The sequence below is a fragment of the Periophthalmus magnuspinnatus genome, chromosome 5 (genome assembly GCF_009829125.3).
Source record: "Periophthalmus magnuspinnatus isolate fPerMag1 chromosome 5, fPerMag1.2.pri, whole genome shotgun sequence".
NCBI classification, from domain to species: domain Eukaryota; kingdom Metazoa; phylum Chordata; class Actinopteri; order Gobiiformes; family Gobiidae; genus Periophthalmus; species Periophthalmus magnuspinnatus.
Window position 1 is genome coordinate 23021133 of NC_047130.1, and position 27082 is coordinate 23048214.

The 27082-nt window shown below is 36.7% G+C and overlaps 1 protein-coding gene across 6 annotated transcripts in view; it reads right to left on the reverse strand.

Moving 5' to 3' along the window:
* The window catches only part of kcnab2a (potassium voltage-gated channel subfamily A regulatory beta subunit 2a), a 123871-nt gene that overhangs the window by 17345 nt on the left and 79444 nt on the right, over window positions 1-27082 (reverse strand). For all 6 annotated transcript variants that reach the window (XM_033966698.2, XM_033966697.2, XM_055221946.1 and 3 more), the window contains 7 exons: window positions 12423-12466; window positions 11587-11624; window positions 10671-10750; window positions 4532-4576; window positions 3640-3684; window positions 3384-3427; window positions 2928-3014 (listed from right to left, as the gene is read on the reverse strand). In XM_033966698.2, coding sequence (XP_033822589.1) covers window positions 2928-3014; window positions 3384-3427; window positions 3640-3684; window positions 4532-4576; window positions 10671-10750; window positions 11587-11624; window positions 12423-12466 — 383 coding nt within the window. The remainder of the gene's footprint in view (window positions 1-2927; window positions 3015-3383; window positions 3428-3639; window positions 3685-4531; window positions 4577-10670; window positions 10751-11586; window positions 11625-12422; window positions 12467-27082) is intronic.

Below are 27082 nucleotides of genomic sequence, written 5' to 3' on the forward strand. Positions count from 1 at the left end.
TACAATCATTTAAGTATGTGAAAAGGAACCAAGGCTAACAAGGCTGGTCCATTAGTAGTGGTAGTAGTAGTAGTACATGCTATGATTTTGAGTAATAGCCTACTTACAGTCCTTCACCACAGGCTGATAAATGCATGTTTGTTTCTATAAATAACACATGTTGGGGATTATTTTCCTATTAACGCACTGAAAGGCTCGGTGAATGTCAGCGAGGGATTACATACATGCAGCTCTCTTACTGTTCGACAGGTTTGTAAGCTGAAACACACAAACGTATTTTCACCAAATGGATTATCAACTGACCTTTAACTGTGGTAAATGGTGTAGTTGTTGTTACGCTGAAGTAATGTGTCTCCACTGACTCTCTGTACACTGTTGCTGTGTTATGTGTGTTATTGGAAATCAAAACGTAAAATGTAAAATGACATATGAGCAATTGGACCAAAATGCAGTCAAGAATGATCACAGAACCTTAGGGCAAGTCATGGAAATTTCAGTTATTTGATATGCAAACAAGAAATCAATCAGGAACATTTTTTCCCCTCCAATTCCTACTTCCTGTCACGGTCAACCTGATACTTTTGAAACTCAAACTATCAAAATATAGCAACACTCTTTCCAATCTCTACATCTCTTCCTCTTTACGACAACCAGTGCATAGAAATATGACATGCTTCCCCATTCTACCCCTTACAAAACTATTTCCACCTCATGGTTTAACATTGTCTGGTTACATGTAAGTCGACATTTGCATCATTGACTTGAGGTGTGATTATAAGCAGTGTTTTACAATGCATATAAATGACACAGTTTGACAGGAACAACAGCAGTTCACACCTCGATAATGCAGTGTGTTGTCTGCTTATTGCTTCAGTTTAATCATGCTATGAGATAAATGAATATAGCTTTAAGTTTAAGCTATACCTGTAACAACTGTGCAAATTCACACATGTAAACTAATGAGAAACAGTTAGTTTAGCAACAGCAAGAAATGTTTGGATGATCATTTAACAAAATTATATATGTTTGTAAGGTACAGTTTTCTATGAGGCATTCAGGTTCATTTCAAAGGCACTGTTGTCACATCGAAACAGAGTTAGTTAATTTGAAAAGAACATTACAACTTCTCTGCCTAATTAACATTAATTAACAAATTAATTTGCCAATGAACAATGTAATCCCAAAGTAAGACAGGCTGTATTTCTCACTTCTGTGTCCATGAAAGACCCAAACAAATATGTCAAACATTCAAAAGAAATTCATTAGCAATTTATCACATAATAAAAGACACAAATGACAAAACAGAAAATATGAGATTTCTTTCTTTCAGATCATGTTCAATGTTTTATGAAGCTACTCGTGTAAATATACTGGATAAATTTCCATGCACACCAAAGGTCTGATTATTATCTGACTTCAGAGGAGTCAGATAGTTCAGAATGATTGAGATTATATTGATATATTATTGAAATGTCATGCAAACAGGTACATCACATGTGAATAATTTCATTTCTTTCTTTGTTTGCTCACAATTCTGCAGGTTTTGACAAATATCCAAAAAAAAAAAGCAAACCAACGTTAAAGTAATAGTATGCAACTTTCTGGTGAGGATATTCATCTGCATGATTCCATGGACATAAAAAGTTAAAGCCATACTTTGAAACATTCTCCACTGATATAAATAAGTTTTATGCCATACTGTGGAATATTATAGCCAAAGGGAAAACATTTCCATGTAATCAAGCAGAAAGAGGCTCTCCTCCAGGCCAAATAAGAGTCAGGTTTGTGGAAACGCATTAGATACTTAGTGCATTTTTTTTAGCCAAAAAGTCTTGTCTTGGGGCTTTAAGACAAAAATGTAAAAAAAAATATATATATATATTTTTTTTAAGTTACAGATTGAAAAACTTATTTTAATGTTAATTATACTTTGTCCTTGAAAAACAACATTTCCAGTTGTACAGTAAACAAAACTCATTGATTAACTGACAGATGTGTTTTGGATGATCAGATTTCTTTTGTGCATGTAAACACACAGTAAAAATCAGATCTGGTTATTGGGTTATGCATAAATGTACCCACAGACTGTAATATCTACTTGAACCAAAATAAACACGGCTCACCTCTCTTTGCCCTGTAACTACTAAGAGAATCACAGATGGCCTGGTTAAGTAAGACTTAAATTCACCCATTCCACCATTTTAGTATGCAAAATCACATCTGAACTTTAGCATTTTAAGCAGCAGAAGCTACACGTTGCTAGGGTAGAACAAGGGAAAAGCAAAAACTTGGCCAGTGCTAGACCTTTTGACCTTCAACCTCTGGGAGGAAGTGCAGATGCCAACTGGACCAGCTGAGCCCAACAAATATGCCATTTTAAAAGGTCTCCTCCTCAGCATCTCTCTGACTTCTCTGTGGAGGTGGGAGCGCCCGGACACAACATGGACAATTTAAAAATAAACATTTCATAGGATCAGATGAGGTATATTATTACTAAGCAGCATTCACAGATCAACCACATCAATGGATTCATTTATCAGAGAAAAATATATATATATATATATATATATTATGTATAAAGGTGGAGAGGGAATTATTTTCAGAAATGCTAAAATGGGCAAGTGCAAAGATTTGAGTGAGTTTGACAAGTTCTAAACTATATTGTTAATTATTCTATTTTTATGACTATTGTGCAGAACTTCTCCAAAGCTATAACTTTTGTGGGATGTTTCTAGTCTGTCAGTATTAATCAATAGTTGTTGTACAAGGTAAATCTTTCAATATTAGATTAAAAAAACATGGCTTAGTGTTAAAAATAAATTAGGTATAATTCTAATTAGTCTCAGTCTTCACAAAATGAATAAAAGTCAATGTAATGTCCCCCCAGACATGGAAACTTAACTTTTACATGTGCGTGACAATACTACCTTCCATAGGCGTGTTGGGATCCGGTCTATTTGCAAAAACCACGTCCACGTAGTCCAACTGGAGTCTTTCTAAAGATGCCTTTAAACCTAAAATAGAAAAGCTTGTAAATACAAATTATGACTTATGCACAAAATAATTGAAGCAGTTAACAGAATAGTGGTTATACAGTTATATGTTACACAATATATATTATAGAACGTATGTATTTTGTCTATTTTGTTCACTGTATACTTATTTCAGTCCATATATCTCCTTCTTACCCCTTCTTACTGAACATTTTTGGTTCTTCATAAAAAAACTAATCAAGTCTGAATAATAAGTGCATATAGAAAAGCCTTTAAAATTCAAAGCGTTAATTATTCAAACGCATTTCCCAGGAGGCGTCATCAACATGGGAGAATTTTGTTGTTGTTTTGTCAGCATTTAATCCCATAATCTGCAGCACGACGACGTACCTTCTATAATGTGTTTTCGGGATAAACCTCTTTCAGTCTCAGCTCTGCAAGAGAACAAACGACATCAGAGGCAATTATAGGAAAAAATGAAACTGCTAGTATATGAGGAACTATTGGATTCTGAGAGGAAGGGCTAGGGCTATACATCTGGAATGAAATATGGAGTGTTTACAGAGCGGAGCCAGTTTAATTTACTATCTAGAGGTTCTCACTTTTTCAAACAAGAATCAATCAAAATAACAAAACGTTTACTTACTTCCCACCCCAGAAAATCTTTGTTGTTATGACCAAACTTGAACGCCTACAAATAGGAAAGGAAAGACCATTACAACGGCAGCGGAATATAGTGTACACATGCTATATTTTAACTTTGGTACTAAAATTGCATGAAACAAGAGAGATAAAAACACATTTCTGTTCTAATTGTATATGGTCCCTTTAAAAAAATTAAATAAAATAAATAAAATAAATGAAATAAATAAAATAAATAAAATAAATAAAATAAATAAAATAAATAAAATAAATAAAATAAAAATTAAATAATAATACACGTGAAAACAAAAAGTTATCTTCTAAGACAAATCATTAAAAAAACGTGAGAATTTGCCCACTTGTGCTTGGTTTTATACAAATTTGTTGGAATTATTTGAGAATATACAATGACCAATCAAAAAAAAAGTGAACAGCCCATTCATAACATAGTGATAGTTTAGTAAATACTTTTTTGCTAACAGCATTTGATTTCAAAGTTTGTGATATTATCTTGAATTCTTAGCACATTTGTTGTAAGCCAAGGTGATACAGGCGCTAACAATATCTTGGTCTCTGTTCTACTTTTACATGCATCAGTGGTTACTCTAAGGCTCTAACTTTCCAGAGCAATAGAGATGCCAATCAAAGACAGAGATAGAAAATTACAAATTAGTGTTGGCCGATGCATTATTTAGCTTCATTGAGGATGGACACGGGGCTGTAAGCATGGCTAGGCTGTCCACATTAATCTTTCAGCTCTGTACCAAAATGTTCCAGTTCACAACACACTACCTCCTCCCAATATGTGCAGGCAAAGAGATGATACCAGATTAGGAAGGCGGGCAGGTGGGGCGGAAATTAAAAATACCAAAAGTGATTAAAGTGTGGCTTTATACCTCCATCCTTTCTTCTTTATGATGTTCCCAAGCACTACCTCTGCCCTAAGAACAACAAGAAGAAAACAGTTATTATAGTACATTATATTACGTACAGGTGGCCCAAAAATGTAAATAATTGTAATTTTTTGTAGTTAAATTTAAAGTGTGACATACTGACTGATTCAGTACATCAAAAGTGAAGAATTTTGATTGTTTATGTGGCAATTCTTACTGTCAATTTTGTTTTGGTATAACACTTACTTACAAAGATAAAATCAATTAATCAAGTACCAGGTAACTTTCTGGAGGAAAAGAAAAAGAGAGAAAAGGAAACAAACAAACAAACAAAGGTTACGCTAAAAGGTTACGTATGGGTGCTTTAAAGAATAGCTACGCATCTACAAATTGAACCAGTCGTAATTTAATTTTGGTTATATGCGGAAATTATACCTTATTATTTACATATTAAACAGAGCCCAAAAGGAGAAGGTTGAAGACAAAAAAAAAAAGATGTATTTGCACCCAGCCCATAGGATTTATCGTGTGAAAGTCTAATGCAAAACTGTGCCGTTTTTTTATTTGACTAACATACATGCAATCTTTCTCCATAATCCTATTTATTATGTTGCTTTTTTATTGACTCACTTCTGTGCAAGACATTGAATAATTTAGGGAGTTTTGGTGGCCACCTGTTTGGGCCACAGTGTGAGTTGGCAGGTGCAGGAGAGTGGATGAGACAGGTGCTCCGTAGGGCCACTCCGATCATTACATCTACAGGGAGGAAATGAGTGGCGTTATGAGGGAGCTGAGTTCAACATGGGGGCTCATTAACTGGCCACAACCCCGTCTGCTGTACAATACACACCTATAGAAGTAACCCCAGTGTAAACAATGTTGACTGCTTATGATAGCAAAACTGCACTCCAAAATATCCAGGGACCGTATAGTTTCAGACTCAAATATCGATTTGAGGTTTTCATAGAGACAAAATGGCAACTAAAACAGTTGCTATGCAGTTCAAAAGAAAGTAAACTTAATCGGCTAATATTGAAAATGAGTATTTGATGAGACTGAGACTGTTCATTTTTATATTTTGCACAATTAAAATTTAGTGATTTTAGAAGACCAAAGCTTTTCATTTGTTCGTATGTTATTTATTATGACGTCAATAGTTCTGACACTTTAACTATTATCAAGGGTGTGCCACAAGGCTCTGTACGCGGGCCACTCTTAATCCTCATTATAATCAAGGCTTCACAGAAATACATTTTGAATACAGAGGGTTGCTATGATTTGGTGTGCTGTTAAAGACGTATACGGAAAATGTTGACTTTTAGCACTTTGGCAGTTCCAGATTAAAACTTCCCATCTTCCGGACACAGCTTCTTAACTTTTATGGTTACTCAGCAAGATCAGACTAATGTAAAGTTGGTATTGAACATCTGTCCTGGTATGGCCCTCACGCTGATTACATTTTGGTGCACTCTGTGAAAGTGCTGTATCGTGATGTTTAAACTCACTCCATCAATACCTCTTAACACACTTAAGACCTTTCCTCCTCCATTTAACTTCACAAGAACCTCTTCAACAAAACTATTAGATTTATCATTTCCTCCTTATCGTGTCATGATACATTTTAAAGACAGACTAAAAGTTGGCTGGACTCTTAAAGTATTACCTTTTAATCACTTCTTTACTTTAAACAATAAATAATTTAATACATAGAGTTGAGTTGTTATCTCAGTCACACCAAATTTAACTTTCAAATTGTCACTTCAAATTCTTCCAATAAATGCCAATAAATTATTAAATTAAATGTTTGGTTTTCAACACATTGCTGTACTATCTTATGTAAAATCTTTTTCACAGTTTGAGGGACTCATTATTACATTATTTCCACACAGAAAGGCCCCACATGGTCTGAGAATCGAACTTGGGACCATGTACCAATCACCATTTCACCAAATCTGTAATGTTTTCAGATTATATTTTCATCTTTTTTAACATACTCTTCGGTATTGACAAATTCCCTCTCTGCACGCCACATTTCTCCTGTTGTATTCCTTATAAGACTAATAAACCAGCCAAACTGAGTCCGAGTCCTTTAAGAGATGAACAGAACCAGTGTTTTTCTTTAAAATCAATTGACTAAATATCCTTAAAATGGACGGTCAATAGGAATAAATGACAAGACCCATAAAATAAACAAGGAAAAATGTCAGGCTCTAATCGCTTTATAGATTTGTGTTCATTTTTAGTTCTACTCTTGGGTAAAGCTTTGCTGCACATGTCAATAATTTACTGGTGCATACGAGTATTTGATTTGATTACTATTTGAAGCCTTGGGATTCACTTCAAAAACAATGTGTGTATCTGAGCCCATTAAGGTTCATGATGACTTGAAATGAATGATATTATTGTTACAAACTACTCATTTTATTTTGGACATACTTCAGTGATTATTAGTCCTAATACATATAATTTAATAGCTTTTCTGAATCTCTTTAAAGAAGCAACTGGTGCAATGGAAAATACCATAGTTTTCCCCCACTATACTACGGTAATTACCGGTAGTTTCATGTAAAATGGATGTATGACTGTATACTATTGAGTAAACATAACAGTGGTATTTCATTATTTATTTGTAATTTACTTATAATGGTGGCTGGTGTCTGTAGAGTTAAAGTTTTAATGTTTATCAAAATAAAACTAATACTCAGCTAATTATTCACAGTTTTAAAAGCTTTGATGAAGTGTGAGCTTGCTGAAAACAACAGACACGCTGAGAGTCTAATTGAGAACATTTATTTTGATCCAATGTGCCATATTGGAACTGTTGCAAAAATCAATGTGTAAATATGAGAGTGATGAGTTAGACCTTTAACTGTTTTGGCGTTTAGGGCTGCGCCAAAACAAATCGACCGAACACTCAGTCAACATCTGCCAAAAAACATGGATGAACAAAGACTAGACATCGTTTATCTTTCTATTTTAGAGCAGAGTGGCAGTGCTTTCCAACAGTATTTCATGTAACAATTGGCTACCTTGGCTAATTGACTAACAATTGGCAAACTTCTAATGTAACTTTAACATTGCCATTTGTGGTGATAATTGACAACAAGTAAAGAACTTTTTCTACTTGTTATTGGGGGAATAGAATGTATCTATATCGCAAACAATGCACATTTTGAGAACCAGTGATTTAGAGAGCCAGCGTTTCCCATTATAAGAGAGGACTATGGTTTGGTTTTTAGTCTAAGCAAGTTGACAAAAATTATGATACATGGGCTGCTTGCTCCACCCTGGCCTAAGTATAAACCTATGGGAAACACAGAGAGTTTAAGAGCCAGTAGCCTTGAATGTTTCCACTGGCGTCTTAAACGTCTAATGAAGAGCGGAGAGAAGCGCACATGAAAGCCAGGGGTGCACAGACAAACTCAGATATGTGTCACATAATCTGCTTTGGTGCAGGAGGTGTCAGGATTAGCACCTGTGCCTGACTGCGCACGGTGGCAGGCTATCGCTAACATTAGCACGTGCCGCTGTAGCCCGGTGCAGTCCTCTGTGTTACTTTGCAGGGATGCGGGGTTCAAAGGTCAAATTTCAATGTCAGCTTTCTGCCCCTGTCTGAACATGATCGATACTGACTGGGTACAGTGCAGACCTCCAGTGTGGTTTTCTGTTCTAAAAACTTTTTGAAAAACATCTGAATTACGTAATCTCAAAACTGTATGATTTTTATATCCAGAAGTAAGATTTATTTAGTTTTTTTTATTTCTTCTTTTGTCAGTGTTTCATAGTGAGATGTACCTTTTTACAATTCTGAAGTTAATGCCATAAATTATAAAAGTACGAACAATATATTTTTACATTTTTGTAGTGCTTAAAGGTGTGCAGAAATAGTACAATAATAAAAACAAAGCAAAAATATAGGCATTAGTAATTAAGATGGTGAAAAATATTATATATATATCTAATTTTGCATTTTTAGAGATGAATCATCAACAATTTTGACATTTGTACATTTCTTAAACCCAAATATTTGCTTTTAGAATTTTCTCAATATTTGCACAACTATCTTTACATTTTTGTCATTTTTTAAGAATGTTTTCCGAACCTGACAACAGAAAAGAGTGCACCATCTTGTCTGCTCCTGTCATTATAAAAACAAATGAAATGTGGTTCATTACTCTACTAAATGTTTATACTTTATCTTAAGCGCTTTATTTTTTGGCGTGTGGCCCCATTCACTTCTTAAAATAAATCCAAAACTAGAATTATTCCTGGGGGGATTACAAAGTGACTTGCTGCAGTTAATCAGTGGTACTGTTAGCACGCATAATCCCTTAGATTATTTCAAAGCGAGTTACTACAAAGGCAGATTAATCCAAGCTTGACTTCAGAGCAGCAAAAAGCAAGAATGCTCTGTGTGTTTAAAAATACAGTCACTGTCTGTCTTAGGAATTAGAGCCACAAATCTCAACAAATTGCCGATAAATGCACAGGAATTTTAGTTATATGTCAGATTGTCAGCGCGTTTCGTACATAGTGTTTAGGCCTGTCACAATAATACATTTTGAAATGCGATATATTGCTGTGAGTAAATATAGACAATAAACAAAAATATTGAAACCAAACCATAAAGCAGATTTATCCCCCAAAACTACACTAACTGTACAATGTTAAAAACAAAACATGAACTGAAATAACTAAATAGCACAATGCAACACTTATATATATATATAATTCACCTTTCTACAGCTCAAATCTTATCATATTGCAAAAAATAACCATAAATATCCCACTACTGCAAAGAAAAAGTACAAAGGATGAATAATGACCCCCAAAAATTACTGTTCCATCTGTCATATATTGAATGATATGTTGATATAGTAATTATTGTGACAGGTCTAATTGTGATGAATGGCAAACAGAATTAAATGGTTGCTTAAGAAGATCTCAGGATATTTTGGATTAGCATTATTTAGACCACACTAAATATAATAGGAAGAAACAAACAAAAAAATGCATTGTGTCTATTAAACACATATTAAATTTAAAAACACTTAAAATTTTTATTGCATTCACACTTTGATTTCATAAAGCTGGTAACAAACTAGAGCAATGGTGATCTATTATACAAGATGATGTGAAAGAAAGTGAAGATTTCACAATTTTTGGCCATACATAATTGAGAATAATACTACAATTTTGATGTTTATTTTCACAAAACACTAACATTTGAAGGCATCCCCGCACTAATGATGTTCTTTATAAAGTACGGTCTCTTTGCTGTAAACACATTTATGCACTTTATGTAATTGTCAGCCTCCAGGGGGCATTTCATGGATGTTAAATTACATATTTCCTATATTTATCCTGTAAACTCCAGGAATGACTCAGTGGGAACAGTACAGCTGCTGTATGGCCTCAGATGCCAATGTTTTTAACCTGAAACATTTTCTTTTGCATCGCTGCATTATATTCACACTTGACATGGCTTCTGCATGTTTGTGTCCTCGGTAGAAAAAACAGTCAAGCCCAAAATTATAATGATATATTTTGCACATTCAAGGAAGATTTTGAGTGAACTTTACTTTTATATAACAATAAATAAGGGCTAAAAGGTGTTCCTATTAGTTTTGTTTTTTTTCAGTTTAATTTTCCAATGGTGCACTATTTAAGTTTCCCATAGGAGACTTGTATCTGCTTTGACTGGAATATTCCACGGTAAATATCTGCATGTATAAATAATATTTCCATGGAGACAGACAGCTGGCGGCCACTACCAAAAAATCAGTATCAGTAATGAAATGTAAATACTTTATTATTACTGCTTCAATGTTTAAATAATACTTGACACTATTCTTAGCCTAATTTTCCATTCACTGGAATATATTCACTTCTCTCCAAATACACGCACATAAAATCTTTCAGGTCTGGACCACATCACTGTGTCAACCCTGTTTCCTGCCATCCATCTCCTCACCACTTTACCTGTCTAAATTGGCTCATTGTCGATGCTGGGATGGGAATAATTTGGAGTTTATGTAGCGCGGGCTTTATGGTGCATTTATGATGAGCAGATGTGCCAGTTTCAAACGCCCATACCTCCTCATTCTGCAGAGAAATGACCAGTGGTATCCATTTTACTCACTTTCCAGCCGCGTAGACCTCGGCTGTGTCAAACAGATTGATGCCGTTTTCATAGGCCAGAGTCATCAGCTGCTCCGCCATCTGGTGAGAAGGAAGGGCACAAACACGTGGTTAAAAGATCACTAATGTATGAATGTGATAGGCTTTCATACAACATCCAAAATATAGCTTCTTATCAATATTGTCTCGTAAATATTGACAGCTGATTTAATCTTAGACCAACGCATTACTGGGGTCACACTGCAAATATATCAAAATCGCTGTCGTGAGCAGTCTGCGTATAGGGTTATCCAGTATATTCTCTACAATTAAACCTACAAAACGTGCTGCTAATAGTAATAAAATAGCAAAAAAAGTGAAAGTGAATGTTTAACCTTTCATCCAAGTAGCGTTTTCAGTTCTGATAAGGTTCTGGTAAGTTACTGCTTTATATTTGTCTGAAGGGCAAGTGCCAACTATGATGAAACGAACACACCCTAGTTGGTTACAAGGAGTATCTGTCATTAGTTCAGAAATAATCCTAAGGTGTGAACTGTCACCTGCGTCATAGTAACTGAATAATGATGATAATGATGTGATATTTCTACACATGTATTTTTATTTTACAGTCACTTTTTATATGATACATGCACAACAAAACAATGGGACTATAGAATATATGACAAATTTAGATTTTTCCCATCATGGGTATAACTACTTGCAGCAATATTTGACCATTTCACTGAAACTACTGTCACTCTCTATGTTTTAATCTAAACTTAAATATAATGTAATGAAGTGATTGTTTAACTGCTCTACATACTGTAATCTCTTTGCAGACTGTACCATGTTGAGCAATTCCAAACAGATCTGTCGTAAGAGTGGATTTTCCTACACGTTTGACTGGTGTTAAAAAAACAACATCCATGTGTTCTCACCTCATCTGTTATCTGCCCTCCGAATGTGACCCATGTTCCTGTGGACAGAAAGAGAAGAGGCTCAAAATTGACATACAAGCTTTAAGATGAGATCACTGATACTACACACTGAACACTGAAGCTGCAGGGTTAAATATAACACTTTCATACTCCATACAAGCATGTGTAAAGACGGATGTGTCTCCAAAAGTACTGACAGGACACGAGGGGAGACACGTGCTCAGGGTCTGGTCCAGTTTGGCCTCAGGTTCAATACAATTTACCACCAGCATATGAGAGAAAGTGTCCAATATCAGAGATGTTTGATTACTTAATTTATTCATGTTAGCTGCACCTATCTGTATTAATTATGACTGGCTTAGAGAATGTTGTGATGTCATCTGAAACCTAGCAATTAATTAAATTCCAATTATGATTTTTGCTCTACCCGATTACCAAAGTTGAGTAATTAGGTAAGCTATATGGTTAACATGAACTCTTGCATGTGTTCAAAGTGTATGTGCCAACTCTGTTTACATGCAGAGTACTTTTACAACAGTACTTCTGTGAGATACATCACCCAATTTCATTTCATCTGCTTGCTCTTTATAATTGACATATAAGGTAGGCCTACTATTACAATTGTCAATTTAATGAACATTAACAGCATAAATCTACAATATTAATCATACATGGATATAACAAATGCATTTCCAGGACTTAAACCTAAACTGTTTGAATGATGCAAATAAAATCTTTTTCCTTGTCAAGACAAGGCTGCAGCCCTGAGTGTGTCTCTGTACAGAGGAGGTCTGTGGAGTTATCACATCAGAAGTCCATTATACAGTGACTCTTACCTAATCCCAGGCAGGACACCCTCAGGCCCGACTTTCCAAGGTTTCTGTCAAAGAAGAGACTCATATTAATATTAATGCAACTCTGAGATGGCTCTGATCTGTGGCATTTTACACTTCACTGGGGAATTAGCACAAGATCGGCCCCTAGCTGATCAAATAGCCCTGTCATACAAGTGTAAAGTTTAGCCCAAGACATACAGTTGAACAGCCAAATATCACATTAATAAACTGCCTGGCAAAAAAAAGCCACTAAAAACACTCCAATATTTGGTTGTTCCGCCTTTAGCTTTGATTACGGCACACATTTGCGGTGGCATTGTTTCGATTTTGTTGCATTCATTTTTCACCAAGATGTTGCATTGATGATGGTCGAGTCTGACGCTGCACATCCCAAAGATTCTCAATGGGGTTAAGGTCTGGACTCTGTGGTGGACAATCCATGTGTGAAAATGATGTCTCATGCTCCTGAACCACTCTGTCACAATTTGAGCCCGATGAATCCTGGCATTGTCATCTTGGAATATGCCCGTGCCATCAGGGAAGAAAAAATCCATTGATGGAATAACCTGGTCATTCAGTATATTCCGGTGTCAGCTGATCTCATTCTTTGAGCACAGACTGTTGCTGAACCATGACCTGACCAACTGCTGGAGGCTCGAACCTATTTGCTTAGCTTTTTGGCCAGGGAATGTATAAAAGACATGGCAATTTGTTCAGTAGTTTAGCAATATCAAGTATCAGTACTATAATTGAGGTATTTATTTAGCGAGAGCAGCAATTATGTTTTATGATTAAATGCAGTATGGCTAGGCCTGTCATGATAACACATTTTGAAGCACAAAATATCACTAAAGATGTATAACAATTTCTTTGCCACTGACACAGTAACAATAATACAAGAAGATTCCAGTAAAACCACTTTTAAAAGGTCTAAGCTGTAACAAAAGAAGCAATAATTAAGCAGTAATTAGCCAGATAAATCACATATTCTAACCTCTACAGCTCAAATAGTACCGTTTTACAACAAAAATAACAAAAATCTCAACACATTTGCACAGAAATTTTGCACACACTAAATATTCAGCAACAAAAAAATATTGTTCCAGATAAAATAAGTCGATATAGTGATTTAGTCCTGATGTAGACTTGGTTTGGTCCTGATCTAGCCCTGGTTTATTCATAGTCCAGTTTTCATGTGGTGTGGTAGACAAGTGTGAACATCTGTATAATACAACTTTGCTTCAAAATGCTTTAGGCCAGATGTTGTTCAGTGATTCAAGGTTGACAGTACGATTCCTGCTCTTGTCAGGTCACATTATCTTTGTGGTGTTTGGCAAGATGCGCAATTCCTTCTTCCCGTGTAGTGGTTTTGTAAGAGAGGGCATCTGGCATAACTCAGCATCATTTATTTGCCTTAAATGAAACGCATAAAATGTTCATTGTGTATTCGTGACTGTACCATTTGAACTGAACTATGGAAACAAACTGAACATTTGGTTATTTCAATGGAGGTCACGATCCGCCACATGCCACAGAGATGTTATTACTTTGACTAAAATGTTCCACAGAATGATGTTATACTTGTCTATCTGTCAATGGTGACGAGCATGTGGTGCCAGGTTACAGGTCAGATCCGTGGGCAGGCAATCCAACAAGATAAAAAAGCATGTTTTTCAAGGTATTCAAGGTTTGCAGCAATAAAACACCCAGCCAGATTGAACTAAATGCTAGATAGATAAGTAGTATTAATGGTACACTGTGGAGAATTCCCAGGTAATGCTAGAAGATCCCCTTGGATACAAATAAATGCCAAACCTCCACCAGAAAAGTCACAGAATATATCTTTAACATTGATGTCCAGTACACTCATAAGAGATCCCCTTGTAGTGAAGCCTTTAGTTGAATAAAATCTTGCAGTTAAAGCAAATATGACACAAGTATGCAACTAAAAATACACCTGGAATGGGGAATATTGTGTGAGTGTGCAGAGGCGTGTCAGCGGAGATGTTCTTCTTAAAAAGTCCCATTCTGACATCCAGAGCACCGGGATCCCTTAGCCCAGACTGACTCAAATCCCTCAAAGCAAAGCGCACCGACAGGACTTAAGCTCACGATGTGTTTGTCACAAAGCTGGAGTTTCTGAGGTTTTGCACTGACATCCACAACTTTAAGAGGAGGAGGGTTTTTTGTCAAAGCATTTCAAGTTTGAGTCATTTACAGTCTGCATCAGCCACTGCATCACCTACAGATATCCTTCACACACACAAGTGGTATAGTTGTACAACATAGAAGTATTAGCAAGGCGATGGCTCTGTCTTGCAATGGTAAAGATGTAGTTCTCAAATTTTTACTTGATCTTTGAGATACACAGCTTACACTCACAATAAACTGAGATACTGACCAATTTAATATCTAGATTTTTTCATTATACCGACAAATGATATTATGACAATCAGAAATGTGCTAAAAGATGCCTGTAAATGTGCTGGTTCGTGACTCAAGAACCTAACAAACGTGAATTGAATACATAGTACTGTGAAACTGTGTCTACTGATTCAAAAGGTTGGCAGTTCGAACCCCGCTCTCGACATAAACATCATTGGTTGAGCGTCACCTTTAGCTGACTCGCAGTTAACGGTGTGATTCCAGCTCACACAGATGAATGCTGTCGTTGTGTCCTTGGGCAAAACACGTAACCCACCTCGCCAGCAGTGCCTGTGTACACTGGTGTATGAATGTGTGTGTGAATGGGTGAGTACTTCCTTGTTGTAAAAGGGCTTTGAGTGCCTTAAAGGTGGAAAAGCGATATACGAAAAAGTGACCATATTGTATCATGACTTGTTTTGCTACTGGGCAAACAAACTGTATAACCAACAACGGTAAAAATACAAATTTCACTGCAGCGGCACAAGTTCGTTTCACAAAATAAAGTATACCTCTTCTTGACCTACATATAGGACACAAGATAACAATGTGAAAAGATAAAAGCAACTTAGCACCAAAGATGATGTAACATGTGCAGGAGTGAGTGAGCGTGTGGGAGGAAATCCAACATATTTATACAAGACGGTCGGTATAGAAGCAGCAGTGGGTTAGGGTCAAAGCACTGCACTGGACTTGAGAATATGAGTGTGTATTGGGATTATGGGGGCTGTATGTTAAGACAGAAGATGTGAAACTATTGTAGTGAATAAGAAAAGTAAAGTGTTGCCAGGGAAGATGGTTTCTTAATGAGAAGAAATATGGTACACTGTTACTATTGTACTGTTAGCAACAATAACTCATAGAATATACTGCACGCTGAATCGATGGTTGGTGGTTTGATTTCCACTTTCTTCAATGCAAACTATGGTTGTGGCCTTGGGCAAGACAAAACAAAACTGACAACAGGATTTGCGGCCCTGATATATGATTGTACTGGAGAGAACAGTGTCAGCCTGCCCCAGTGCAGTTATGGCTATCCATGGGTTTCAGAATGATGAGAAATTAGGACAGTTTTCATAGCGATTAACAATTTAAAACAAAATATTAAAAGTTATCAAAAATATTTCCTATAACCAGAACCTGAAACGCATAAATACAAAGAGTAAAATGAGCTTTTTTCATGACAAATATTTTCTTTTGCTATTTTTACACACACACATTTACTATTTTGAAATCTATGACTTTCCAATTTATAATAAAACTCTAAAAACAGCCAAAGGAATAATTTCCAGTGCGCTTTCATCTTTGTAAACTGTATTTTCCCCATTATTCTTCCACAAATAGCAGCTCATTATAAAGATTTGCATTGGTCAGTGAGGTTTGAAATGCGGTTTTCTGCAGGAGTGCGCTGGGTCAGGCCTAATCCAGAGACACCAGGACGTCCCCCACGATCCACAAGGTCGGCGTGGGCCCTCAAGCAAACCACAAGAGCCCTGTACAATTAACTGCTCCTTATAATTGCCTCAGTAAATACCCCTCTGGGCTAATGCTAAGCTAAACACAAATAACCAAAGGAGGCTTAATAAGTCGAGTGTTTTCAATGACAAACAGTGAAAGTTTAGTCATGGCTGCGTGTTTTCTAAGGTGTATACCCCGAGTCAATCAACTTGAATTTAAACTCCATCTTGGAATAGTGGAAGTTGGTTTGGATTTGTAAAGCTGTACCCAAAATTCATAACTCTATCTGCCTGTCAGTAGCATTCCAACATTGCAAGATAGATTGGCTACACACTCCTAAAACACAAATTGTTGCTTTAATTATATTAACAATGAAAAACAGCAGGTGAACTTGATATCAACAGAAGTCATGGAGGGGCTTGGATTAATCTAAAATCAATTATGCTGTGTTCTATTTATCCTCGCACCTTGGAGTGGCATTTTTTCCGAGTTTCTGTGATAAACAATGACGATATATGTAAAGTAATGGCTTAAAAGTAGTAAACAAAACTAGAAAAATGCTCAGATCAACCAAAATGCTGGCCAATTTTTGCCTGTTGTTACATTTGTTACTTTCAGATCAACGTTTGAACGTGAATTTCTGTTTTTGTTGACATTAGTTCCATGTATCCGTATAACAGTGCATTTATAAATGCAGAGCCTCAACAGCTGCACAGGAGCAGGTTCACAGAAGCAAATAGACAGGAGGGAGCATCTAAAGACAGAATAACACAAGAGTATGATCAGTATTTTTAACTACTACAATACATGAAGCGCAGCCATGTTGGATTTTCTCAGAACCAGCTCAGAGTTCTGAAATGTTACTCGAGTTTCTGAATAGGAATTCCGAGATCGCTGGGCGCTCCAATGTGAATTTACAAGTTGGAACAAGTTGGAAAATCTGACCTCAGAGGACAACTGGAACGTGGCGTTAATAAGTCTGTTACTCATGAGTTATAGAGCTGCTCATTACATCTTGATTTTTTAATTAAAAACAAAAACAAAACACATTATTTGTTTGTTTGGCAATGTCAAGGCAATCACTTATTTGAGATTAGACATTTATATTCCACTTTCTCAGTCATTTGTTTTCTCTAATGCCCCAAATAAAAATTACTGCTTTTTCGAAAATGTTATAATTATGATTTAGACAGCATCCAACAACTTTGTTTTGCCTTGGGCTTGTTTTACGTAGGCTACTGAAAGGTATGTTATTGCCAAACTCAAATTTGCATCGCATTATCCCACATTCTTCCATTTTTGTAGTAAATTGTTGCTTGATTGAACATCATATAATCAGCTTTTGGTGTCAAGCCTTGTACAACTCATTCATTATGATTCAGCCCATCTGTGTTAAGTAACATAGAAATAGTAGTGTGTGGGGCCTGTTCTGCACAATAAACCTGTCTAATTAGATAAACCATGAGCGACTGTACAGCGTGCCTGCAGCGCTTCACTATTTTCATCAGCCAGTGTCAGGGGATTATCAGATACTTGGCCCAGAGTTGCATAAGCCCCAACTGTAAGAGTATATGAGCAATGGAAGGACACATTAGACAACGTCCTCAAATTATATATTGTTATGTGAGGGATTGTAGGGCACAGTGTTAAGCCAAGCAAATGAAAAGAACCGCTATGAACTATAATATTATGTGATGGACTTGAAGACAAACCAAAAACATCCATCAAAATACCACAGTCCTGATAATTCAGATTAAGGAGGCAGAAATCCAACTTCACACACTGAGTTGTGATCATTTTTGTCATCTTTGTTATTTCTAAATACATTTTTCTCAGTTATGAATAAGTGCATCCATCTAAAACACTACTCTTGTTTTATTCTATATTACATGCTGCTTATTATGAAGCACCAACAGCACAGCAGCCAATTCTTATGATCTCAAAAGCATGCAATTGCTTTATTATATCAATGTGTTGTGTTTGCTTTACTTCAGTGCTGTATCACAAAGGCCACTCACAAAAAAGAGAATCAGGAATTCTCATTTAGCCGTATAAAAAAGATATGGAAAATACATCTTGACCTGTGTTTAGTAGGCAATTGGCAATTTGTCTTATCACAAATATTTTTCCAACTTTCATCTTCTCTGTTCGAAGTAACTAATTAATATTTCAAACGCCTGAAGGCAAGTCAAGTTTATTTGTATAGCTGCAGCCTTTTCAGAACATTTAACAATCACAATATCCATTCCCTTTTAAAAACCTTTTTCTAGCTTCTACTTTAGCTGAGTCGCACTACACCAAGGATAACAGCAGGTCAGTATAGCCGGACTAATACTACAGCACTCTCACTTATTGCACTTTAAATTCCTATTACTTGCCAAGGTTTCCTGTGACCATCTGAACCCCAGATTGCTCTCTGCCCTTGCCCATACACCTCACCCTCTGTCAGCACGTTGTTGCCTTCGATATTTAGTGCATTGTAACCCACTGCCAGTTCGGCCCGGGCGAGGCGGGGTCAGGTTTCCATTAATGTAGAAGGCATGTACACAGCCACACACACAAAGCAAAAACTGAACGCTACACTCCGAGTGACTCCATCACATGTCGGCTTTGAAAGACTAGCCAACCTTCGCGTCAAGGTTTAATAAACATCCGTGGGCTTATTGGAACTTGATTGGAGGTGACCAGGGCATCTATATATGTGTCTTGTTAAAACAGGAAACCCACATTGCAATATCTTGGGATCATTGAAATGAATAGTGCTGCTGCTTATCCCGGTCAATCCTTCAGAGCAGAAGTGGAGGCTATAATGAAAACAGCGGATAGGGAAAGAGGAGAGCAATATGTCTTCTTTAGTTTCCTTTCACACTGTACATAACGCTAAAGGTCGCGTTGCTAATGAATATAGGATTATTGGCGTCTTATGGTGACAACAGTAACAGTGCAATGAATGTGCCGAGCCTCAGATCTCTTCATAAAATTCTATCAGGCAGAAGGTCTTCAGTGAACAATACAGAGTGCTTTTAAATTTTAAATTAATCTTTATTTTATTAGAGGCTCATGTTACTTTTGTCGCATTTCATAAATATGCTACAGATATACAGATGTTACTGCTGAAATATCTCACAGTATGACATTAAACCTTCATGGACAGAAGCAAGAGATGCCACCCAGCCAAGTTACGGGTCAGATCTGTGGAGAGGCGACCTACTCAAATAAGAATACATTGTTAGCCATTTTCTAAGCAATGATATTTTGGTCTTAAAATGTTCATATTAACCCGCTCTACATGATCCTGGTATTTTTGTTTCACTATTGTGTCCGTAAATCAAGGCACGAACATTAATAACAGACAAATCAGACGCCTTCTTTCCCCGAAGTCGCTCCTGCTGGCGTTTGATCGACAGCGTTGCTAAGCGTCCACTCCCTGCCAAACCAGCATTGCGGGTGGGAAGTAGCATTACCTTACCAGCCTCGCTCCAGATTGACTCTTTGATTACTCGTGGTCGGAATTCCAAATATGGAATGGAAAAGCTATGGATGACGTCACACTCACTTAGTCCACTTCTTTATACAGTCAGTATAGTTCTTTATACAGCGGGTATAAGGATGTCTCTTAGCAAATCTTGATTTAATAATACAGCTCGTACACCACAACTCAATTTAATACATTGCCCAATCCCAATATAAACAATGGGGATATATAACCTTACAGAATGTTTGAGAGACAATAGTGCACCAATATTGCTTTCTCTTCAGATACAGCTGGGTAAACATCTAATAATAAGCCAGAGGTTGTCATATTACTCTATAAACAACGAATTCCAGTGAGCAGAAATGGGCCCTTTCCAATAAACAGAATGAGTAGTAATACCACAATGTCTCATGCTACTGTGAGTGCAAGGAAAATAATTACCAAGAGAGCAGAAGAGATAGAGGGGATGGCCACGAGAAATCATAATTGGAGGATTGGCCAGTCCTGGAGCCAAAATGGACCATACCAGTAAGATTGTCAAGAGAAAAACAAAAATACACAGTTTCGTTATTTCCAATCAATCTATCCTCACCTAGAGCAATTTTGCTTCATAATGATAAGTAACTATTGTCAATAACTTTACCAGCTAATAGCCTGGAACATAAGTTAGTTCAAATTTACACTGAAAAAAGCAAAAGCCTTCCAAAATATTGATTTGCGCAACCTCCCAAGTGAATTCAATTTCATTTGGTGATGTCTTCAGTCCAGTGCACACTTCATTTAAACTGGGTGTTGACAAGAATTGTGGTTCAACGTTCTGGCAGTTTCCATTGCCAAAAAGCGATTTCCCATTTGGATGCTCTGCGACCTTTGATTCCAAGTTCAAAAGGTCTGTGTTCATAAAGACAGGGTGGAACGCTGTGTGCTGTTGACTAGAGCATAACTAATCCACAATTGAATAAAAATAAAGGAGTTTTATTCTCAAATTAAGGCTATTTTGTAAAGTACTCTATTGATACTTACTAAAACTAGTATCACAGCTACTTCTTTGAATACGTGTCGACAGTCGATACTGGAAAAAAAGAATCAAATTTCCAGACAATTTTTAAGGTGGTCTTGATCTAAACTGGCATAAAATTGCAGAGTAATATGATTGTACTAGTTGGCTCGGCAGTGACCACCCACTTAAAATCATTCAGCAAAACAAACTGCTGTTTACAATGAACCAAACAAGTCATTCTACCAAACATAGGCAGGAAAATTAAGTAACTCAAGTCATGTTTACAGCACTTCTAAACTTGTCATACCAATAAAGGCCATCATGGATCATCTTTCTCTCCAAAGTGTGGTAAGAGTAATTATTAGACTCAAGTTTTAAACCAGACGCCCTATCTGATCTAATCTTCTCTTTCTGAATAGGGATCAACATACTCGCACTGCTTTACGACCCACTCTACACTACTACATCAGTTACGTACTGGCAATGAATACAAATATTGAAAGACTATCCCAAATGTTAATTATATCTCATAAACAGACCACGAATCTTGGGGTAGCGTTACCTACTGTCACTAAAATTTCAAACTCAATTTCAGTATCGAAAAGGCTAGATACTACACCAGTTTCGATGCAATAATGATAATAATTTTTACTGTTAAATAGATATTTCAACACTAAATAATAATAATGTCTTTAAAGGTACAGTATGTAACTTTCTGGAGATGGCACTTCACCAGTTCAATTCCATGGAAATACAGTTAAAACCAAACTTTCTCCATGAAGTGAGATATGCTTTATGCCTTTCAGTAAGGACTCATGTTTTTCAGAGTAATAAACAAAACCTTACTTTTATTTTAGTATAGTTCTGATTTAGATTGAGACCATGCTAAAACTATTTAGGAATAAATATTGATACTTCAGATTAATATCTACTTCTGGGACAAATTGTATTATTGATTAGTGCCTGGGAAGCGATTCTTTTGACACTATAACTTCTGGGGTAACATAACCAAATCATACCACCCTAACGACCCTGCAGTCTTGACGGGTCCATTTCTCAAAGCTGAACCAACTGTTATCAGCAGAGAGCCAGACCTGCTGTTCCCTCCTCATTCCTCGACTTAAAACTCGCTGCTGTCCAGTTTCAGAGCAGGGGTGGAAGACAGGAATGGGGGTTGTGTTTTTTTTGGGACCAGAGTGGTAACAGCCAAGTTAAAGACGGCTGACGAGACACAAGACATAGTGACGAATGAGCCAACGAGGTCAGCCAGCTGTAAAGAAGAACGAGTTGAAAGAGATGATCACCATGTGCGACTATTTATACCGCCTCAGAGCTGGGCCACTGGTCTGTGTTGACTGGCTTTTCCAATGGGTTTATGTGTCAGCGCTGGCACTTGGAAGGAAGCTGAAACGTTGCAACACATTAGAAAACAATTGGCAACATTGAGTTTGGTTCATATAATAGCATCTCTTGAAATGTCGTCTTTGGCGTTTCCCTGTAGATCTGTCGCCATTGAATTCCAGTCAAATTAAAGTGTAGTAACAAATTAAGATGAACATTCTCCATTATCAAATACCACGGGGGTAATCTGTCAGGAGCAGTGATCCATCTCCAAATCGTAAGCAAAGTTCGGTCGGGAGTACCTTAGCTGGAGGTTTTTATGTTTTTATGTTTTGGGTTGGTTGGTGAGACCACCCAAAGGAGACCCACCCAGACACAGGGAGAATATGCAAACTACACATAGAAAAACTGCACAAAAGATTATCTAGATTATTATGTCCATGCAATTTAACAAGTATTAGTGGTGTAAATACAGTATAATATTTGTGTTCATGTTAATATTCGCCCAATGCACAATTTGTAAATATTAAAAAATCTACAGTGTATTGTATTGAAATAAATTGATATGAACTTGCCACATCAGAGCTGGTCCCTAAAACTGACAAACAATGCTCTCGTTACCTCAGTACTTCCAAAACTAAATATAAGAGAAGAGAACCTTGTATTTTAAATTATTGTTAATGTGTGTTGCAGTTTTAACTTGCGTTTACTGTAAGGGATCCTTGGGTGTCTTCAAAGGCGGCATCATGTAAAATGATTATTAACCTTTATTTGTTCGACATCGGGTTGCGATGGAAAGTACAAGGACAGCAGCGTAACACAATTGGTATAGAGTTAGTATATTTTATTCGTTCAGTGAGAGAAAAATGTTCATGTTCTTTGTTCTCGTATCCTTGATGCCTCGATTATAATGCCCTATTCACTGGCCGTGTTTTTCTCTTAGTAAAGCACATAAAGGGTCTTTTCACAAAAACTTCAGGAGAGATTTGAGTGGGAAACGTGTGACTGACGGTAAATGGATTTTTCTTACTTGATAGCGTTCTGTCAAGGTTAGCGACAGGGAGTGAACAGAATAACAAGAAATATGAAGTACTTGAAATGCTCTCAGTTTTCAAATGCAGGAACTTACAAATAAATCCAATTAAAGTATAACATTTAAAAAACAAAACTATTTCAAATGCAATCTGAAAAGCAAATCAAGTTCTTTAGTTTACCTTTCACCTGGTCTTCCAAGTGATTATAAAATGGTTCATTAGCAACCCTTTTTAAAAAATCCAACCAATTGCTTTTTGTCCAAACAATTGCATGTATAAAAAGCATTTGAGGATTGATTCGTTCATATTGGAATTGGTATGGGATATTATCATTCAAAATTGATTTACTTTTTTGTTTGTATTGTGATTATAATGTTGAATTTCTGTAATTTTTGCTTTACAAATATAGCTGGTCTTGTCATTCACCCAACTGTGCCTCCAAAACCGAACTTAAATTGACTCCAAACTGTGTACATGCAGTTGCTAACCAGGCTTATCAAACACAATGCAACACAACTCTACTATTGATATAATAAACAATTTTCTCCACCATCTTTTTGCAAATTGCTAACAAAGTATATTTCTTTCCAGAGACAAATTTGACAAGTCTCCAAACATATGAAAATACATCCGATTTGGAATAACAGTCAGGCTCATTCTCACTGCAGCCAGAGCCATAGCTATTACAGCCAGTACTGTAGCAGTTCAAGTAGCTGTCAATGACGTCTTATGTTTTAATAGAACATAAACAGATTGTCAGCTTGGGGCTTTTTACTAAGGGCAAATTTATTTATTTTTTTCTGCAGTTGGCATTTCAGATGTGCTTGTCTGTGAAAAATCTTGATGTGCTAAAAGGAATGGAAATGTTTCAGTTAAATGTTCCAACAGATGAATGGGAATAATCTATTTGAGTAGCTGAGAACCAGATCCCAAATGTCACGTTTCATCCATCAAAATGAAGCATCAACGTCACAAAATAGTGCGTACTTAAAAGAAAAGGCAGTTGTTTTAAGACATTTAGCGATGACATATTAATCAACCAAAAACAGAGTAAAAACATGTCATTTGTATTCAAAGATGTCAACTATTCAAAGACTATATCATGGGTTGCACGCCAGTATATATTTGGGTCAGCTTTGGATTAACTTGAAGATGGTACTTTGCTTTTGCTAATAACCGCAACCTACAGTGTCCTTAGCTAGCTATTCTTTGCAGCAGTTTATAACCAAAGAACAAAAGAACAAAGAAATAATCAAAGAAAAAAGGATAAAATGAAAAGAGATTGAAAACTACTAAATCTTGGCAGTATGGCATGAAAAAAACCCAAAACTGATAGGTTAAAATTTCAGATAACTAACAGACAAGTGACTGTAGACCTCGTTTAAAAATCCCCTAGCTAATTATTAACAATCTGAAACCATTGAATCTCAATTTGATTAAAATTTGTCCTATGAACCAGCCTTTGCTTCCATGTTTGATCCTCTTAACGTGTATAGTTCCTGGGTAAATGCTAACCCCACTGTGGCACCTTTACCCCAGAATGATATTTGACATTTTTCTCCTCATGTACTGGTCTTACTTGGCAGCTATGTAAAACCACTGCTTGTTATAAGTTGTTAAGCGTTATGCAAAACGACATAATTTGTTTGCTACTTTTCCCTTTCAGTGGCGGGGACATCATACAGGTGCAGCTAGCACTCTGCTGGGCTCCTCAAAAGCTCTGCCTGATTTTTGCACCTAACCAGCACCTGTTATGCACAACACGGATAAAAACACAAATTTGTCAGCAGTGTTGTGCCAGCAAATGCAAAAACGATTTAAAGGTGAATTGTTCTAGTGAAAGGACCGCCACCTGCTTACTCTATGGATGTTATTGCTTTGCCTGGAATCTTCAGCGAAATATCGGCATTAAAGTGGAGGTATTATGCAAAATAGATTTTTGAGCCTCCTGCCGTGTTATGATGTTGTTCCCTCATTGAAAACATGCCTGAAGAGGATTTAGATGATGTTTCAGTAATTCAGCAATCTTCCTAGGACCCTATTTGAACCCTCCTTAGCTCACAATCCTCAGGTTCTCACCCAGTTCCAAGTCAGATCTGTGGAGAGAGGAGTCCGCTCGTAGTATGAATGTATGTTTTACAGCAACAAAAACACTTATAATTGAATACATGCAAGATAGATAAGTGTAATTCCAGTTTACTGTGGAACATGTCAGGAGTGGCCTTTCCGTAGCAACAAGCAGAAAATCAGAAAAGTTGCATAGTTCACCATTAAAATACAAGGTGCTCATCTTATTCTTGAGGATTTCTTAAAGAATGATGAAGCAGGAAAATTTGGTTACACAAATGCAAGCGTAAGCACATGGCTCTGACTTGGATGCTAAAAGACGTGGGTGCAGAATTTGGGGCGGTGTGAGGTGTGGGTGCATGCTGGGACATTTTCCTACACACTATAGTGCTCTTCAACATGAGCCAGCTTTCCACAGCCTCTCTTAAAGCTACAACACCAACAGAAATCCATCGCAACTGCAGTGTTGCAGAACTACTTTTGTCAATATTAAATCACTAAAATGCTTTTACATTTGTGTGGGTGATAAGGCAAGAAATTCAAACCATTTTCTAAGAGACTTCTTGTCTGGCAAATCAGAATGAGATCTCTCTATATTTTTTATACATGATCGTGCAATCAGATTTGTTTTTTTAGTGACATGAAGTGAAACGAAGGAGCTCATTGGTCACCTATGATTTACAAATAAAATCTAATTTATTTCACCCCAGATGAACAAAATTTTGTCCTTTGCTCATTGATTCTGCAGAAATCTGTGATGTTTTTCAGTCCCCTGTGATATCCCCCCCCCCCCCCTTTTTTTCCAATACAGGCGGACCATGCGTGTCCCCAATCGGCTAATCCACCTGTCAATCACACACATTTCAAAGAGGGGAGATTCACCAGTGACCAGACTCACATCTCGCAAAGTATTGAAGGAGTGTGTGCTCTGGATCCCAGGCAAAGAACCTTCTAGATTTGAATTTGATGACAGCTTCTATAGGCCTACATGCCTACATTATCTGGTTCCTCTGAGAGTTCACTCATGTACTGTGATTAAATCCACCTGTAACTCACACCGATGTAGACAGGCAAATTAAGCAGCAATGTAAAAGTAGAGTGGATGTGAGTTTGAGCAAAAAGCTGTATTGAACAGAAAGGTGCTGCATCTCCATATAACAGGCAGATCACTGCAAGATCAGGTCACCATTCAATTGTTCAAAATTACTTTAAATCTTATTAACAGTAAAATAGATTAATGTACCACCACAGAACACATAAATTGAAGAGGACACAGTAAAGTTAATATGTAACTTGGATTACCTTCCAAAAAAAGAGTAATCCATCTCTAAATGTTGCTTCTAAACACTGTATTTTTAGAATCAATGCCATTGTGAAGGAAGAGACTACCAGTATCCCTGCCTTCTGGAGAAAACAGTTTTGCATATAAAGTGGTTTTGTTACACATGAACTGTCAACCTAACTAATTCTTTCAGAAAATATTGCATTTCCAAGAAAGAAAAGGTACCAAATATAGCTCTATTATCAAATCACCATCTCCTTTGGCAAAATGCAATGTTTTGTTTAACAAAAGCCACCAGAACACATAGTCCTTTGGTCCTTTGGAATATGATACCAATGAATGTTCATCCAGGCATTTCAAAAGGAAAAAGTATTAGTAAGTACAAAATATCGAAATACTGCAACAAGAATACTGTGACAATATTATATTATGAGATTTGGATATCGTTCCATAGATTACAGTTGCCTGGCAAATACAGAATGAGATCTTTGTGTTTTTTAAACAGATTGACATTAGTCTGGACCCCACGTCCTCTGTTATGTCTCAAGCCCAGTCAAACTTGATCGTGCGATCAGATTC